At 40.6% G+C, this 18,167-nt stretch overlaps 1 protein-coding gene across 1 annotated transcript in view; it reads right to left on the reverse strand.

Annotated features, from left to right (window-relative positions):
* Positions 1-2,491: 2,491 nt before the first annotated feature.
* Positions 2,492-18,167, reverse strand: part of SLC35F4 (solute carrier family 35 member F4) — a 284,343-nt gene continuing 268,667 nt past the window's right edge. The window contains exons 5-8 of the mRNA XM_061182607.1: positions 10,685-10,810; positions 8,581-8,773; positions 5,111-5,200; positions 2,492-2,733 (exon numbers count right to left, since the gene is read on the reverse strand). Of these exons, the coding sequence (XP_061038590.1) occupies positions 2,492-2,733; positions 5,111-5,200; positions 8,581-8,773; positions 10,685-10,810 (651 nt within the window). The remainder of the gene's footprint in view (positions 2,734-5,110; positions 5,201-8,580; positions 8,774-10,684; positions 10,811-18,167) is intronic.

Here is an 18,167-nt window from a genome sequence, read left to right on the forward strand (position 1 = left end):
ACTTCTGGGGCCACTTGAATTAAAAAAGAATTGTACAACAGATGCCAGAAAGTGCAGATTACCTTAAATTGCTAGATGCCCTAAGATAACCAGCCTCTTAGGAAAGAAGTGCCTTTTATCAGTTCAGTAACAAAGGCTGTGGTACATTTAATCCCTTTTGGCCCTTCCTTTAACCAGTCTCCTCTATGAGAATGTCTGTCCTTAACTAAGACTGATCTAATACAGCTCGGGGGTGGAGGGGGCATACCTCCAGTGTAAAGCAACCCATTCACTCCTTTATTGAGTGTCTGTAAGTGCCAGGTACTATGCTAGAAACACAATGATGAATGCCACACAATCCCTGCTCTCAAGGAACCCATGGTCTACTGGGAACTCAGATGAGTAGACTGACAATGACCACAGAGGGCGACCAGTGCTATAACGGAGTAAGCAGAGGTGTCTAAGGAAGCCACATTGTTTAGCTTGGGGGATGAGAAAAAACCTTCCACGAAAATAGGAATAAATCATGTCATGAAGCCTAGGTAAGAGTTATTCAGGTGATGAGAGAGGAAAAGGAAGTACAAGAAAGAGAGCATGTCTTGATTGAAGAACTATAAGAAGGATGGTGTCACTAAAGCATAGAGATTCCAGGGGGCCGCAGCGGGTGGTGTGGTAGAAACTGTGCTGTCCAATATGGTAGCCAAGAGCCACATGTGGCTAACTAATATTAACTTAAAAGTAATTAAAACTAAATAAAATTAGAAATGCAGTCCCTCGATTGCATTAGCCATATTTAAAGAGCACAATAGCCAGTTGTGGCTACTATGTTGGACAGTGCAGATATAGAATATTTCCATCGTCACAGAAAGTTCTACTGTATGGTGCTTCTCTAGAGGTAGGCAGGAGCCAATCAGTGATGAACTTTGAATGACCTGCAAAAGTGTTTGGAACTTACTCTGAGGACAATGAGATGTCACTGAAGTGTTCTATATAGGGAAGTAGAATGATCAAATTTATATATTAGAGAAGTCATTCTGCAGGGTACAAAAGGGATTAGAAAGAGGCAATACTGAGAGTTAGACCAGTAAAAAGAGTATTTCATTCATCAGGAAATGATAGGGTCATAGAATAGGTAGCATAGTAGAGAAGTGCATGGACTCAAGAAATATTAAGGAAAGCAATCAATAAGGTTTATGGTTTAGATGTGGAGGGTGAGGAAGGCAGAAGTTAAGTTTGATCTCTGGCTTGGGCAGCCAGTGAATGATGGTACCATTAACCTAGACAGGGAACAAGGGAGAGGAAGGAGTAGGTCTGAGGAGGAGAGATGATAGATTTAGCTATGTTTTTGAACGTGAAGTGAACAATGGGGCATCCAAGTGAGCCTGCAGAAGGAATTTGGATAGTCAGATCTGAAGCTTGGGGGACAAATCTGGGCTGGAGGTAAATATTATGAAGCCATCACCACATGGATGACATTGAAAGCCATGGAAGCAGATGAGATCTCTGAGGAAGAGAGTGTGGAGTGAGATGCTAAGAAGGACAAGGACTGAACACTGACAGCAATGAGACCAGCCTAGGAAGAGGAGTCCAGAGGAGCAACCAGTAAGGCAGAAAGAGAACCAGGAGACCATAATGGGATCTAGGTGAAGAGAACATTGCAGGAAGAAGGAGTGGTCATCATGCAAATGCTACAGAGAGGACAATAAAGTAAGAGTTGAATAGTGTCAATATGGTTTTGCAAGGAAAAAGGTCATTGGTGACTTTGGTGAATGCACTTCACCAGAGGAATGATGTGGGCAGAAGGTGGTGCCCAGAAGGGGGGTTGAAGAGTGAATGGGAGTTGAAGTGACAGCAAATGTAAACAACTCTAAAACTGGTGAAATAGATGTCCTCTCCATAACCATTACACCATTTTCAAATGTCTACCTCATATTAGAGATATTTCTAACCTCTTTTATGCTCTGTACTCCTGTAAGCATGTTGAAAGTACAGATAGAGTCTTACATCTTCACATCTTCATCGTTCCTAGTGTAAGTCTTGCATATGGACGATACTCTGTTGATACTTAATTACTTTCCAGCTTTCAAATTGAAGGCTCTTATTGGCCTTAAATATATGTAAAGTGTGTATCCTTTTCATGTACTTATGCAATTTTTTCTGATTGAATGAAAAGGTCTCAGTTCCAGGTGAGAAAAAGGTAATGACAAGCCCATAATTTAATAGAACCTCATATTTTGAGAAAATTTTGTGAATTAGGGGAAAATCCCCCCTCCCCCAAAAAAACCAGAAGAAATAGAACAAGTATGAATAGGTTTTAATAAAAAAATTTATTATGATTATTTACACCAGTTCCTTGATAAGCATATAAATGTAAACTTTTATTGTTAGCATTATTTCACATATGACTTATGCAAATTCAGAGTTAATACTGTCGTTTGAGTGTACAGGTGGTGAGAAAATTTTGTTATATTCACAGAATATACATACACGTGCATTCAAAATGTGTTCCTCCTTAAGCCAGTGGTATGGACACAGTCCCAATGGCCCTGCTTCTGCTTCTCAGGTGGACACTGGGATCAGTGATGTCATCCACATGCTCCTCACTCTTCTTTTCCTTCAGGCTGTTGATGAATCTCAGGGTAATTTCATCCCACTCCTCGGGCAGTAGCATCAGCAGAAACCCAATGCAGATGATGATGGTAGCAGCCAGGCGCACGACATTGAATATCACCTCCTGCTTCAGGAGATCCACAGCTAGGGAAGGAACAGCAAGTCAGTCAGTCCATCACTGTTTCTAAGCTTCTCTGAAAACAAATGACCACATCAGTGCTACTTCTAAGAGATTTCCAAAAGCCTCTCTTGTTCTCTGAAGCTCATCTTCCCTTTTTCCACGTCATTATCGATAGCGCTCTCTCCATTGGCTTTCCATTCCCTCTCTCGAAATCATACTTACCCTTCCAGGCAAATGCCATCTGATTGAATAACCTCTGCAGTTTAAAAAAAAATTTTTTATTTTATATTGGAGTATTGTTGATTAACAATGCTGTGTTAGTTTCAGGTGTACAGCAAGGTGATTCAGTTATACATATACATGTATCTATTCTTTTTCAAATTCTTTTCCCATTTAGGTTATTACAGAATATTGAGCAGAGTTCCCTGTGCTATACAGTAGGTCCTTGTTGGTTATCTATTTTAAATACAGCAGTGTGTCCATGCAGTTTTATTTCTTAATACTTTTCCTCTGCATCCCTTCATGCTTCTCCAGTTTCACTGGACCACTGAAGATTTTTTAAATGAGCCAAGCTTATTAATGTCTAGGTCTTTGCACGTGCTAGTCTTCTTAAAAATTTTAATTGAGATAAAACTCATATAAATTAAAATTAACCATCTTAAAGTGAGTTTAGTAGCATTTTGTACATTCATTTTGTACAGCTTAATGTACCACCGCCTCCATCTGTTTCCAAAACATTTTCATTATTTCAAAATAAAACCCCGTACCCATTAAGCAGTTACTCCCCAGCCCACTACTCTCACCTCGCAACACCTGGTAACCACCAACCTGCTGTGTGTCTGTGGATTTACCTATTCTAGATATTTCCTATAAATGGAAGCATACAATATGTGACCTTTTGTGTCTGGCTTCTTTCACTTAGCATAATGTTTTCGAGGTTCAACCATATTGTAACATGTGTTAGTGCTTCATTCCTTTTTATGGCTGAGTAATATCCCATTGTATCACAATTTGTTTATCAATTCATCTCTGGATGGACATTTAGGTGTTTCCACCTTTGGCTGTTGTAAATAGTATGAACATTCGCATACAAGGATATTTTTGAGTCCCTGTTTTCAGTTTTGCAGCCATGTAACTAGTAGTGGAATCATATATATGCTGTTCTCTTTGCATGGAATGCCCTTCCCTCCTCATATGCACTTCATCCAGCTAAACCCTCTGTTAGACCCCTCCCTTTACGCTTCTTGCAGGAAGCCTCCTTGGATGCCCCTCCTGTGTGCTCTCAGAGCATTCAGTACATACCTCTATCAAAGCCATTCTCTCTCTACATTGTAATTACTCGGTTCCTTTCATCTCCTTTCTACACTACATGGTCCTGAGGGCAGGGACTGTGTCTTATTCAGGATCTATCACCAGGTGTTAGCACAGTTGTTAGCATATACTAAGTGCTCAGAAATTATTTGTTGAATGAATGAATTCATGGATGAATGAATGGAATTCCTTGACAACTCCACTCCTCCCTGATATGGCTTTCCTCTAAATATCTTATAGTCCTTGGAGTCTTTTACACAATTTGGCATTTAATGATAAATTACTTTGTAGAGTTCTAAGTTATTTCATATATGTCAGTCTTGTTTTCCATATTCAGTGTAAGTTTCTTATGGGAACAATAATATCTTTTTTTCCCAGTCTCTTCTATAGTCATGATCACAGAGTAAGTGCTCAGTAAATATTTGCTGATTGTCCTGGGGGTAAAGAAAGATGACTACCTAAGACTTGGAAAAATAGAATTTTAAAATTAGAAGGACTATACAGTCATCCAGATAACCCACTTTCATTATTTGTTCCACAGACAGTTTACCTAGAAAGATTTTCCTGGAAAAGTAGCTTCTCCTCTTGTCCCTGAAGTGAGTCAAATTGCTTTTTTCTTATGTCTGTTCCAGAGGGCCATCTGCTGTGCCCCTGGGAGAAGCTTTCACAGCTACCCATGGAGAGTCTGATGTAATGTATGTAATGTATGTTTGTATGTAAACATACAAACACCCTCTATATTTCCTGCACTTTCATTAGTGATGTTTGAGAATCCTATGCTGGGATGCCTTTTGTTTCCATAGGACTTCCTCTAAAAATACCACAAAATTAGGTTGTCAGGGAGATTACATGAAACCCAAATGATACATTTGGTATTTAATTCTAAAAGCACAACCAAGTTAAAACAGTGTTTGTAGCTGGAAATTTTAAGTGTGCTGCATAGTTATTCTGTTGTCTGCCACCTTCATGATATTTAAAAACATCTTCCCAGGCAAGGGACATAATTCACAATTGCTCGAAGAAACAACTCAGGGTGTAAAACAAACACAAGCAGGAGACTTCCTGTGCACACGTCAAATCGTACAGTACCTGCATTTCCAGGAACGCTGAGCACTGTTCCGATGGAGATGAGGATTGGGTATGTCAGCACCACACCAACGTTCACCAGGATGTTGAAGGCTGTAAAATAAAGGAGGATACACAGGATAAAAGGGAATTGCTATGCTGGGCTCTTTCCTTCTTAACATAAAAGAATCAGTGTCTATGCTAAACATGCCTTCTAAATTATCTGTACCATTGGTCAATTAATCCTCTAATTCTGGAGATGGATTCATATGTATTGTACCTGAAATAGTCATATTCCTTTTTCCTCCTCTGCCACCCTGGCTGCCTGATCTCTTGGTTGGCAAAGGGGGTAGGGAGCCATGCAAAGAAGTGAAATAATCAATTCAGTACCCTGCTCATTAGCACTATAAAGTTGAGACGGAGGTTGAAAGCTGGTGACTGATTGGGGCTTTCTCCCTTGTTACTTTACTATATCATGCCATATTCCTGAATAACTAAAAGGCCCTAGTGTTACTGCCTAACAGAAGATCTGTCCAAGGATGGCCTATGCTGCATTATTCCCTCTCTTTTGGGGTGAGCATCACATGAGCAAACAAAGTTGTGTTCAGTGTAATTCACCGAACCCCAGGCACCTTTTCCACATCCTGATTTGTGCACAGATAACCCCAGGGCAGGTCCACAGAACCAGCTGTAGGTATAATTTGATACCCTTTAATACATATCTTCCGACATCTTTAGCTAAATATAAAGTTAGTTAAAATAATTATCTACACAAAAATGATCAAAAATACTTGTTTTCGAAAAGAAAATTATAAATTACATAGCATTATTTTAATAGATTTCAAGCTAGTGTTTGTTTTAGGGGTTAGAGAAATGAGTCTTAACAACTACAAAAAGTCCTCAATTCAGAAAGGATCTCTATGGAAATGACTCAAAACCTTGTTGCCCGTATCTCTGTAGAACCAAAGATGGTTCTAGAACCATTCCAGTTAGGACAGTGTTTATTCTTGTACTGTTATCTATAATTCTTACTTTAATTAAGCTCACTAACTTAGTCATCTGGAGTCACTCCTGCTTGTCAGTTAGAGACTGTGGGTTGGACTTTCACAAAACTTGGGCTTGTTCATAATTTTCATACAATAGTAGTGGCAATCAAGGCAGAGGACCTTCCTAAGTTGATAACTACTCCTTTATGGCACAGCTGCAATGGGAATGAATATTCCAGCATCTCAACTCTCTCCTCAAGTTTGGGGAGTCAAATATGACCTGTTCTAACAAATCAGGAACTTATTAAACACAGTACAGATTCTGCTAAACTCCCCAACTGTCATTTTATTGGCTGAACTGGATATTTTAGCAGATTGATGGGAAGTATTGGTATTTGGTTGAGAACTGAGCTTTTCTCACTGAGCAAGAACCGAGTGGCTTCACTGAAATGGGTGTCTGCTTTTCCTTAGTGCTTTAGGTGGAACACTTACAAGCTCTTTTGACAATCTCAGGACAAGAATACATAATTCAATATGTTATCTATAGCACGGGGCCCTGCCTGAGTTTAAGTGGGCCTCAGACATGTCAGGTGCATGGATGATGCCAATCTGCACGTGGGCTACGGCCAAGCCAGAGCAGGAATGAGGCCAGGTGAACCTAAGCAGATTGAAGCCACGGTTACAGGTGATGGGGGTTGGGGTCAGAGTTCAGCCTGCTCTTTGCCTCTCAGATCTGTCTCCAGCCCTGCTCTCACTAGATCATATCTGATTCCTATGGAGAAGAGAAGGTGGCAATAAAAACTTAACAGCAGAAGCACTGAAGATTGTAAAACCCTGGGGTGTGTAACACAGTCAGGAGAGAGGCTGTCTCCTCATTTTGTCACAGGGCAACACTGGCACAGAGAGGGCTCCTTGCACGGGGGTGAGCCTGTGGGGCAGCTCTAAGCTGGGTGGCACTACACCTAGTGCAGTGTGGAGATCACGCTGCTTGGTGGAGAACTACAGGGTCCGGCTGGCATGGGTGATGCCCAGCCTGAGCAGGCTTGCTTAGGAGCGTGGATTAGAGGTGCCAAGGGATAAACGAGGGTGGAGGGCTACTTTGCAGCAAGCTGGAGATCACGGGTCACAGCTGGGGCCAAGAGGTAGTGAAATTTGGGCTATGATTTTTCCCAATTAGATTGTTTTTGGCCAGGAAGAGATCTAGGCAATTTTAATTAGGGTGTTTTGGTCTTATGGAAAGACTGCTATTGATTTCTACTACTCAATTTAGCACAGGTTATGAGCGGTCATAACTACACATTTTTGGTCTTCAAAAGTAGAATTTAAAGGATCAACAATTAATGTTTGCTCTTTCTCGTGAGTGTTTCCTGTCTAGTTGAAGAGCTCCCCTTAGGGGCCTGGGCCAGAGTAGAAGAAGATGACCCAATGTCTTTGTGGGAACGAAAACAAGGGCATCCTTTTTCCCTCCTAGGACTTGCAGTGCTGTTTCAGACTATGTCACCTTGATAAAGAAGGTCAACTGAGGGGCGGCAGATGTCCTGCAGGTCCAGTGTGGCGGGTGAACGTGGAGTAGGCAGAGGGTGCTGTTATCGGGTGGAACGGGGGAAGAGGAGCAGGATGAAAGTGGTTTGATTCTGAGTAGAGACACTGAGTCATTGGGTGTTTGTTGTGGTTCAACTGCTTGGTGAGGAAAGAGTGGGCTTGTTATATTGAGGTTCCTCTCACATTAAATGAAAGCGCAGCTGGAAAGTGGGAGCCCCCCAGCTGCTCAGGTGAAGCAGACAGCCTCAGAGTCATGGGGAGTTGGGAGAGAGAACACGAGAAACACTCCAGGTGGCTTTTTCTTGATCATCTGCTAGGCACAGCCTACTTAGCAGGGCCACCTCGTCCTGTTCTGTCATCTTCTCTTGCTCGGTGAGGGTTTCCCATCTCAAACTCATTCTCCAGACACAGCCAGAGTAGACTGTTTAGAATGCAGATGTAAGCCTGTCACTTCCCTGCTTAAGGATCATTAAGTGGATTTGAAATCCAATCCCCTCAACGTGGCGTTCCAGGCCCTCCATGACCTGCTGCCCTCCTGAATGTCATCTCCCTCCTTCCTCCCCAGTTCCTCCTGCACTTGGTGCCCCTGCCATTTTGATCCACTTTGAGTCCCTTGAATCCCCCATCCACTCTTCCCCTCTGCCTGACACACTGTGCCACACATGGAACACAGTAACATCATACAGTACATCATGAAGAATGGACGAGGCTACTTGAGGATCGGTGATCAGAGAGGCCTGGGGCTCCAGCTCAGCACTTAACCCATGGGAGGCATACTAGCTGGATAGCTCTGATCTAATCAAGCAATAATCTGCAAAGAACTTTGCAACCATTAGCCAACGTTAGGTAAGTTTGGGAAATAGAGGACAGGGGTACCCAAAGGAATAATCCTACTATGACAATTTAACTCTCCAAGGAGAGGTCAAGTGACATAGGAAATGGAAGGCAAAACCCAGGGCCACTTACCCAGCCAGAGCCCTGCCATCCCGCAGAGACAGCCCCACGGCAGAGCTGCAAACGAGGACCAGTGCTCCACCTTGGTGAAATACAGGATGACCGGGGTGAAGGAGATGAAGATTAAGTTGAAGAAACCCAATGTGGAGACAAAGTGTGCTGCTTCACCAAAGTTGGCACTTCCGAGAAACATCTTAAACAAAACCTAGAACGAGGAAGGAACTCATTAGCCACATAGTCAGGGACATTGTTGTATCAGAAAGGCAATTTCTACATCATGAACTAAGTGGCCCAGGGTTTACGCTCTATGTCTTCTTATCCCACCGTCTCCATGGCACTAAATGTGCTGCTGAGATAAGGAATTCAAATGCCCTCTAACCTTCATATGAAACAGCAAATGCCATAAAATGAATTCCACTTTCTGTGCCACAGGGATACTGCACACTGGGAAAAACACCACCATCAGTTATGGCTATAGGGTGGATGATAAATAAGAGTGCAGACAAGCCCAGAAACATCTAGGATTGAGGTGCCATCAGTTCTTCTCTTCAAGCATGGGATTCATTTTACCCTTATTTTGACAGGTACTGAAAACTAAATTGGACAGAGAGAGCCTATCATTATATTATTGAGAGAAATAATAACAATGCCATGGATTTATAAGCACTTTTCTCTCTGAGCCTAAAATATTTTCACAAGTACTGTATTTATTCTCCAGATTTTAAAAAAAGATGGTCTTTGTTTTCTGGATTATAAATCTGTGTGTAGGAAAAGATGGCAAGGAGACATAAACAGCTAACCTAAATCACACATCAGGCTGGGGAGGAACCAGATCTCTAGTCCATATTTCTTGGCTTTTTAACCTCTCTGCTTCCTTTATTAATCCTCAAACAATGTAGCACAGAGTAGCTCTTTTCTATGGTGCACATACGATTTTGTGCATGTCAGCAAATATTACCACTCCCAGAATGAATACATCTGTAACATGGTCAGGAGAATTCTCTCTATAAAAGAGCCATCCCAGGCATATAGCAAGTCTGGGTATTGCTTTTAATTTCAACTAAATGTATTATTTTTTTCTCTTGAGAGGCTTAAGAGAACTTGAGCACGTGCTCGTGGTATTTGGACACATCACACATCTCTGTGGAGTCTCAGTTGGGGACAAGTTAAACACTAATGGTGATTGAGTGAACACCTGTCAAGCTTGTCACAGAATCAGTGGGCCAGGAAATGTCGATATGGAAATAGACACGATGTCCTCTGAGCTGCAGAGTTGGTGAATAATCGGAACAGGCATCCAGGGGGGATGCAAAGGGCATTTTCTGACTTTCAGAGAGGATTTTCTCATTGAAACACCAAGAGAGGTGAAAGTGGAACAGTTCTTTAGCTACATCCAGAAAGTTGGCTCTGAAAAGTGGAACTTCGGTGAATAACCTTTTAGATCTGCTCTCTTAATCCTCACTTCTGAAGTCAGGGGCAGTGACTCCGAATAGAACTTTCACTGATGACAGGCCACTCCAGGGGAGAAAGAACTGTGAGTACAAACCCAGAGTATCCATCAGAGAGGAAAAGAGGCTCTTCATTTAGCTAATAACATGGCACGAGGTTAATATGCAACAAACAGTAAACTCTCAAGTGATAGCCGGTTTATTATTTTTAATACCTCATTGTAGTTGAAATAATGACCTCAGTAGTTAAATTAAAGAAACATAGGGGAGAAGTCTTTCTCGGCTCCTGCTACAACTGGTGGATGATTTGGGAGGAGTCGGGGCACGGACCACAGGCTTTGGAGTTGACCAGTCCGAATTTAAATCTTGGCTCTATCACTTCCTGGCTGGGTGATCTTGGACAAGTTACTTCTTAATCATTCAAAGTCTCAGTTTCCTCATCTGGAAAGTGGGGATAAGTACCTATGCCTCCTAGAGGTGCATTTACACAGGTGAAAATTTCTAGCAAGCACCCAGCCTGTAGCAAGTACTCAATAATTGGTACTTGTTATTATTTAAACCATCTTTTTTTTTTGCTAGTCAAGATTTTCTTTGTCCTTCCTTCTTTTATAACTTAAAAGTCTAAGCTACAAATGACAGTTGAGTACATAAGGAAGTGCACAAAATACCTTATACAGTGCAGATGTCGAGGCCGAGCCCACTGCAAATGCTACTCCTATGATGGAATCAGCGTGGAAATTATCTGCATAGGCCATCATGACGATGCCAGTGATTGCCATAATTGCGGCAACTATCTATCAAGTAGAGTGCAAAGAGAAAAAAATTTTTAATTGATGCCTCCATACCCCAGAGCAAGCAATTGAAGGCTTCGTGGGAGTTGTTACATGCTTCCTCAAACCCAATTACCTCTTGTACATCACTGTTTAAATGTAGGAAGGGTCAGTATTAGCAAGAAATCCGTATGCTCAGGAGACATCCAGGCAGAAAATATAGAAGCTGCTCACATTCTAATTAAGGGCTAGTAATTGTAGTTTAATTTTTAGATCAAATTCCTAGAGATTAATACCCATAGTGGTGAAATAAATTTAATAGGAAGTCACTTCTTAGCACTTTCATCTGTACTGTGTTCTTTTTCCTCAGACAATTCAGCATACATTTTAATCAGCTCCTTGGATCAATGAATGTTTCTGAACATCTCCACATAACCAGAACTTGATTATGGAAACATAATATTGATGCAGCTAAGAGGCAACTTTTAGGCCAAAGTGAAAAAAGGAAAGAGAATAATCTTTCAGAGTGATTTATAAGGAGCGAGCTGAGTTTGCACTGTCACTTGGAATATCAAATGGAGGCTAGTTCTTCCTTCTGTTTACATGCAAATTAAGCCACAGAAAGGTAATTTCATTCAATTATTCTAGAGCATTAGCTGTATAAAGTGAAATATTAAGAATTTGATTGAAATCATAATGGTTGACTGTAAATTAATATGATCCTTGGTATATTCCAAACAGGAGCCCACTTCCTTTGTGAAATGCTGGTTGGCATCTGTTTCTTTAATTTATCTTGAACTGGTTCTACTGGAAAACATTTTAAAGCTACAATAAACAGCAAAATGACCACCCTGGAATAGGAAACACTATGTCATTTCCTTGTGAAATAGTCTCACTGACTTTAAAATCATGATGCAACTTTGTGGGAAATTTAAATATACCTGGTGATCAATTTTGTTAAGCTTCAGTTCTGAGTATTCTCAAGTAAATCAGTTCCTCTGTAGATAGATTTCTCACATATATGATATTTTTTGACCCTTTGAAATATTATTAGTGAATTATTCATTACAACAAAATGTAGATCTTCAACATGCAACTGTAGACTTGCTGAAGGCCAGGCCAGTGCAAAGTATGATAACGATGACACATATAATTTAGATGCTGTTAAAGCATTTCTTTTGTTAATGACCACCCAAAGCAAGGGCACAGCTGGTGTCAGAGCCAGCTCCATACTAAAGCGTCTTTTATGAAAAACAGCAGGAGTACTTGAGAACAGAAGCCGACTTGTCAGCAGTGAAAAACTGTCTTCATAAAGCATTATCCGGGAGGCTGCTTGGTGGGCGGGGGGCATTGCTCTTGCTGACTGAGTATCACAGTCTCTAAACCTTCTAGCCATGTGTTCCAGTTAGACTATGCCTCAAACTGTAGGGAATAGAATTTAATACAAATGCACACAATGTGAGGTGTCAAGGCAGTTTTCCAAACAGGAAGTCATAGACTCATAAATAAACATGGTAAAGTGGTTACCTAGACCTGGGAATTCTGTGAGACTTATCATTTTCTTTGATTTGGGGATTTATAGTTCAGCCAGGGATTTGCAACATTTCTTTGGGCAATCTGATGTCAGAGAAATGAAAAGTTACACTAAACACTGGCAGTTTCTGATTTGTTTTTGTGTTAATTAATGTTCATAGGTTAAAGTATTCATGTACACAGATAGAGTTCCCTCAAAATACTGAACTTGTAGGATAATAAATTTGAATTAATACTTGTTTTCTTTTTACCAAACATCAGATGTATTTTCTTAGTCAAAAAAACAGGTAGTTTCTTCAAGACAGGGATAATAGAACACAGTGTTAATCCTAATGAAACTTTAACATGATGTGCTGTTAATATTTAAAACTATTAAAATTATTCTATAATATACAATATCTGGGTTTAAGCAATTGTGTATAATATATAATTCTTGGCTTAGGGAATTCTGAAAACAAACAGTCCATACAAAAAAAAAAAAAAGGGAAAAAACCAAAAACACTGTCTGGAAAGTGTTGAACATTTAATACCATTATCCCCAGGATATGACCCGGTTGGGAACACTTTCTTTTCTGAGTCAGCCATTAGTAAAAATACATATGCACTGTATTTCTATTATAAGTTTTCTCAAGATAGGAATTGGGCATGGACAAAGATTACATAATTTTATAGCAATTCAGAATTATAGTCATGATGAGCCTCTTAAAGATCTCCATTACATTTTATATTTAAGTGCTTGTGAAAATATTAGCTCAGACCACTTAAATTGACATATCAATTATACCAGTGTCTCTTTGAATTGCGGTCATGGAGAGAAGCATTTTTCACTTCAGGGGGCCAGACGGTGCTGTTAGTTAAGTTCCAAAAGCATGAAAATCTGAATATTTCCAATGTTAGAAAAATTCCTCTCTACGGTATGAACAGTTATTTATAGGATAATAATTTATAGGTTATATAGGTTACCTGGGGGGAAAAATAAATTATTTTCCACATTTCTATTTAAATTTCACAACTATCTGATAGAACAAGTTCTCTATGGCCATGTTTAAATTCTTTTTTCAGTATGTTTCTTATCTACACAGTTGGAACTAAGGGAAGGGAGCTCAGCTAATCTAGAAAATGCAGGGAAATGTTGGGTGGCAGGCTCATTCGGAGTGGTTGTTTGGATGATCTTAGAGTGGTTCTGCCTGGCACCACTGGTTAATTGCAGAGTAAATATTCTTGAGATTTCTGGAGAATATGTAACCCAAGCACAGGTCTGAGTCATGTGCGTTTTCAGAAGTAATCAATCGTTAAGGAAGGATTAATAGTCTGTCTTCTCAACAAAAAAATACAAAATGATTCTTGGGCTCAGGATGCTGGAAATGTACCTGCAGGAAACCAGCGCTTTAAATACTGTGTCAGAAGGGCTCACATGTGACATCCACATGCTGACAAACACAAAAATGCTTCTGAGCACATTAACGTCCGCATGAGGGACTCCTCTGCTGATGGTGCCATCTCATGGTGCCACCTGCTTGGCTTCAGAAGAACATGGCTCTCCTCACAACCTACTCCAGTTCCAGCCCCATAACCAACCAGAGGTGTCTAAATAAGATGGAAACCCACCACAACTTGACACACAGATTAAACCCACAGATTACTTGAATCTGACCTGGGTGAAAATGTTAGTAACCATAGTGATCATAAAGCTGCCAATGCCTCATTTTTAACCTTCTAAACCTCTGGGTCCTCTCACATCATGGTGTGCCCACTTGGGGTGAATACCCTGAGGAAGAGGATGTATTTAGCCCATTATCTTTGCATGCTCCTTGAGTGACATCACCACCTGAGCCAACTACCTTCCTCTGTGGGCTCACTTCCCTCCGAGAGTCTCTGCATCAACTCTCAGGGCCAATCAGAGGGGGACCATGAGGTGGTTTGAGCCTGTTCTTAAAGTCCAAAGAGGGGCTTTAACAGTAAACATTTGGTGATCTCACTGAAATGTATACTACCTGTGGCCCTGCCTGAAAGCAAGGTTTCTTTCCCCTCTCAAAGAATTAGTTTGTATAGATAAAGCCTAGAGAAATAGCTGGCTTTTGGCTGATTTTTGTTTTCTTTTATCTTCATGTTTTGACTCAGGGCCTCAAAACCCAAAAGGGTCCAGCCCTTCTCTGGATCTCCAGGAGGGTTTATGAGCCTCATCACTGTCACTGTGTTTCCCATTGACAAATGATTTCCAGAACTATCATTCGCATAACAATATCAGCTCTTCCAGGATTCAGGGTATTGAAATGAACCTTTAACTGCTTCTCTTTCTAACTGTAACCCAGACATCTTTCCTTAATTTGCCATGTGGTTAACCCTGTTTCTGGAGCTGGATGGAGCAGGTAGGAGCTTCCCCGGCTTACGATGGACCTTGACTCCCAAGCCTACATCAGGCTCTGAAATGGGGGGCCTCAAAGCTATACTGCTGGCCAGACTGCACTCAAGTTCAAGACTCAAGGTTAGCAGCTGAAGGTGGGATACACATTCATAGTTTGGCCAATGAGACCTACACTGATGATCATCCTTCTTCCCTCTGAGTGTATTTGGATAGAGTCCATTTTCAGGGAACCGTGGCTACACAGAATCCTTAAACTTGTCCACATGTTACATTTAAGCTTCCATAAAGAAGAGCCATCTGTTTTACTCAGAGCCAATGAAATTGGACAAGAGTTGATGTGTGAGAAATGAAAGAGGTGGGCAGTCCACAGCTGTCCGGATACTCTGTGTGTGTGTGTGTGAGGGGGAGGAGGGTGGGTCCCTGGGGCGGAGCAGGTCAAGCCTGAGTCTCAAACTAAGATTCCCATCCTCCACCCCACTGCCACACACATACACATCTGTTTTTATATGAAAAAAAAACCCATCTGAAAATGATCCCAAAGGAAGACCAGGATGGAAGAGAAGGAAAGAAATGCCGGAAGGAAAGACTCAAGAGTATGTGTGGAAGGTAGATGAGACCTATTGACTGCATCCTGTTGACAGGGGTTATGGGTTCCTTGAGGGCATAAAATCGGAGAGCCTTCCCAACTCAGCTCTCCTCTCCCTGTATTCATGAATCATTCTCCTGCCAAGAGGAGGATGAAAGGGGATGAGCCCCACTGCCCATCCTCTACTGCCTCCAGCGGGAAGCATGAAGGTTCTAGACAGAGCAGTCTGCACTGCCCAGGAATGAAGAGTTACGGCAGAAATGCCAATCAGAGGCAAGATGGAAACAAGATTGTCTTGAATCTTATCTAAATATGTAATATTGGCACAAATCAGTAGCCGCTCAGCTCCAGGGTCCTGATTTATTTAGAGCGCCCTGGAGCCCAATTTGAATTCAGAGAAGAGCAGTTTAAGCAATGAAAGATTCCATTTAACTGTCATACCCCAGTCAGTTCTTGGCGGATGGAGGAAAGTCTCCAAAAGAGCTACAGTTTGGGAAACTAAACACATAAGGACCCAATTATACCTAGAAAATAGGTGGCTGCCAAGCTGAAGGGACACAAATTCATTGCCTCAATCTGCTATAAAAGTTGGAGTCTGCTGAACCATTCACCGCCCACCAATTTTCTTCACATGTTCAAGGGAATTTGAAAATGAATGAACATTTTCGATTAATAATATAAAAATAAGGGGGGGACAAGATCTGAAAGAAAGGGTGTTAATTTTCCAGTCTGACATTTACTTTTCATTGGAGTGAAATGGATGCCAGTGATAGAGAAGAAAACCTGAAGCAGTGGCTCATTTGTTTTTTTTTTTTTGAGGAGAACCTTTTTTTATTGATTTTCTGTGATCAATGTCAATATCATTGATATTCAGTGATATTCTGGTTCTGAGGAATTTAAGAATGCTAGCTAAACAAAACAGGATCTTGGAGATGGGAAAAACACCCATCTTCAATGCTGCAAGAGCTGGATTCTCACTTAGCAACATTTTTGCAATTAAAAAGAAAGGTCTTTTAAAGAAGTTTACTAATTTCCACATGATTATCATACATCAGCTGTAAGCAACTACTTATGAGTTTTTTAACACACCAAAACTCACCAGCAAATTGGTTGAAAGAATTTCATAATAGAAAACTAAATGTATGGCAGACTACCTTTCCATCTCTGAGTCAATCAATATTCCAAGGAAACTAAATATTAACAAGTTATTCAAAACATATAATTAGTTTTTATGTGAGCATTGCTAATTCTGGCCAACTGGTGCTCCAGATAAACCCGTATTTACTGATATTATAATTTAAAGCATCCTTCATTCTGTTCATCGTGTCATTTTGACGTGAAAAATAGAAGTAGGGGAGGCCATATGTTTTATCTTAAGGGTGATCATTCTTGGGGTCATGCAAATGAGAATCATAATTCCCAAACTTTTTCTGAACTACTGAAGACTTAGAATGAGTCAGAAATATACATTTTGATTTGATGACTGAAAGCAACCTTTTAACTATTTAAAAAGAGAGTAGTCCAAGTGGGGTGGCATCTACAGGCTTTGTCCTATTTATGGGTGCAGGCAATAAGAGCTGCATTTATGTTGTCAGTATTCTATTTGTCCTCCTCTAATTTCTCAAATGACCTAATTATACATGTTCTCAATATGTCTCAGAAGGAAAAGAACTGCTGATATGGTCAAAAGGCAAAATGCTGAATATGTTTCAGTGCTTCTTATATTCCATGGCCTGATTATGGGCATTATTAAAATTACACCTTGACATTCTTCTAGAACATGGCATTAAACACTTCCTAATGTTTCACAGTGAGAAGTGAAGCACCTCCTGTCATTTAAAAAGAAAAATACCTGACTTCTCCCAGCAGGCCTGACATTAATACTTACTATGTTGTCATTATGATGTCTTAATTTATGTATTTACTTATTAACAACTACTTATTGGCTACTTAACAATTTTTCTATCAGGTCTTATTACTTACAGATGCTGTATTAGTTTCCTGAGGCTGCTATAACAAATTACCACAAACTTGGTTACTAAAAACAGCAGAAATCTATTCTCTCATAGTTCTGGAGGCCAGAAGTTCAAAATTGGGCAGGGCCATGCTCCCAACAGCAACTCTGGGAGAGAATAATATTACATTCCTGTCTCTTCCAGGTTCTGGTGGCTGCCCCGGCTTTCCTGGGCTTGTGGCTGCATCACTCCAATCTCTATCTCTGTGGTCACATTGTCTTCTCCTCTTCTATGTGTCTTTCCTGTGTGTGTCTTTTATAAGGATACTTTTTATTGGATTTAGGAGCCACCCAGATCAACCAGGATGATCTCCTCTTTGCAAAATCCTTAAGTTAATTATGTCTGCAAAGACTATTTTTCCAGGTAAGGTCACATTCATAGGTTCTGGGGATTAGAGTGTGGACACCTTATTGGGGGCCACCATTAAACCCATCACAGATGCAAATTTTAAGATAGAAATGCTTTGTAGCTTCTAGGCAGATTTCCTAAATCTGCCATTTAAATGTTACACAGCTGAGCTTTTCCCCCTAAAAGTCCTCAAATAAACATCAAGCTTCTTTTGATACGACCTCTTGCATAAGTAAGTTCCATGGTTAAATGCATTCATTCACTCTAATACAATTGATTTGCTCACTGGTAAATCTAATAGTGAAAAGCCCCTAAATCTCCTTTCTTGCCCTCTCGTCTGACAAGGCCCTCCAAATACTCATGGGTGATCCAAGGTGGTGGTAGATAGACAAGAGAAAGATGTTGTAAGCATGAGTTCATTCACTATATCCTTAAATATGTAGAGTCCCTACTTTGTCCCTTGTATTATTCTAGGTGTTAGAGATAGAGGTAGAACTAGTTTCATGGGCATATGACCTGTGCAGATGCAGTGGG

Source organism: Eubalaena glacialis, chromosome 2, assembly GCF_028564815.1.
Source record: "Eubalaena glacialis isolate mEubGla1 chromosome 2, mEubGla1.1.hap2.+ XY, whole genome shotgun sequence".
In the NCBI taxonomy this organism is placed as follows: Eukaryota; Metazoa; Chordata; class Mammalia; order Artiodactyla; family Balaenidae; genus Eubalaena; species Eubalaena glacialis.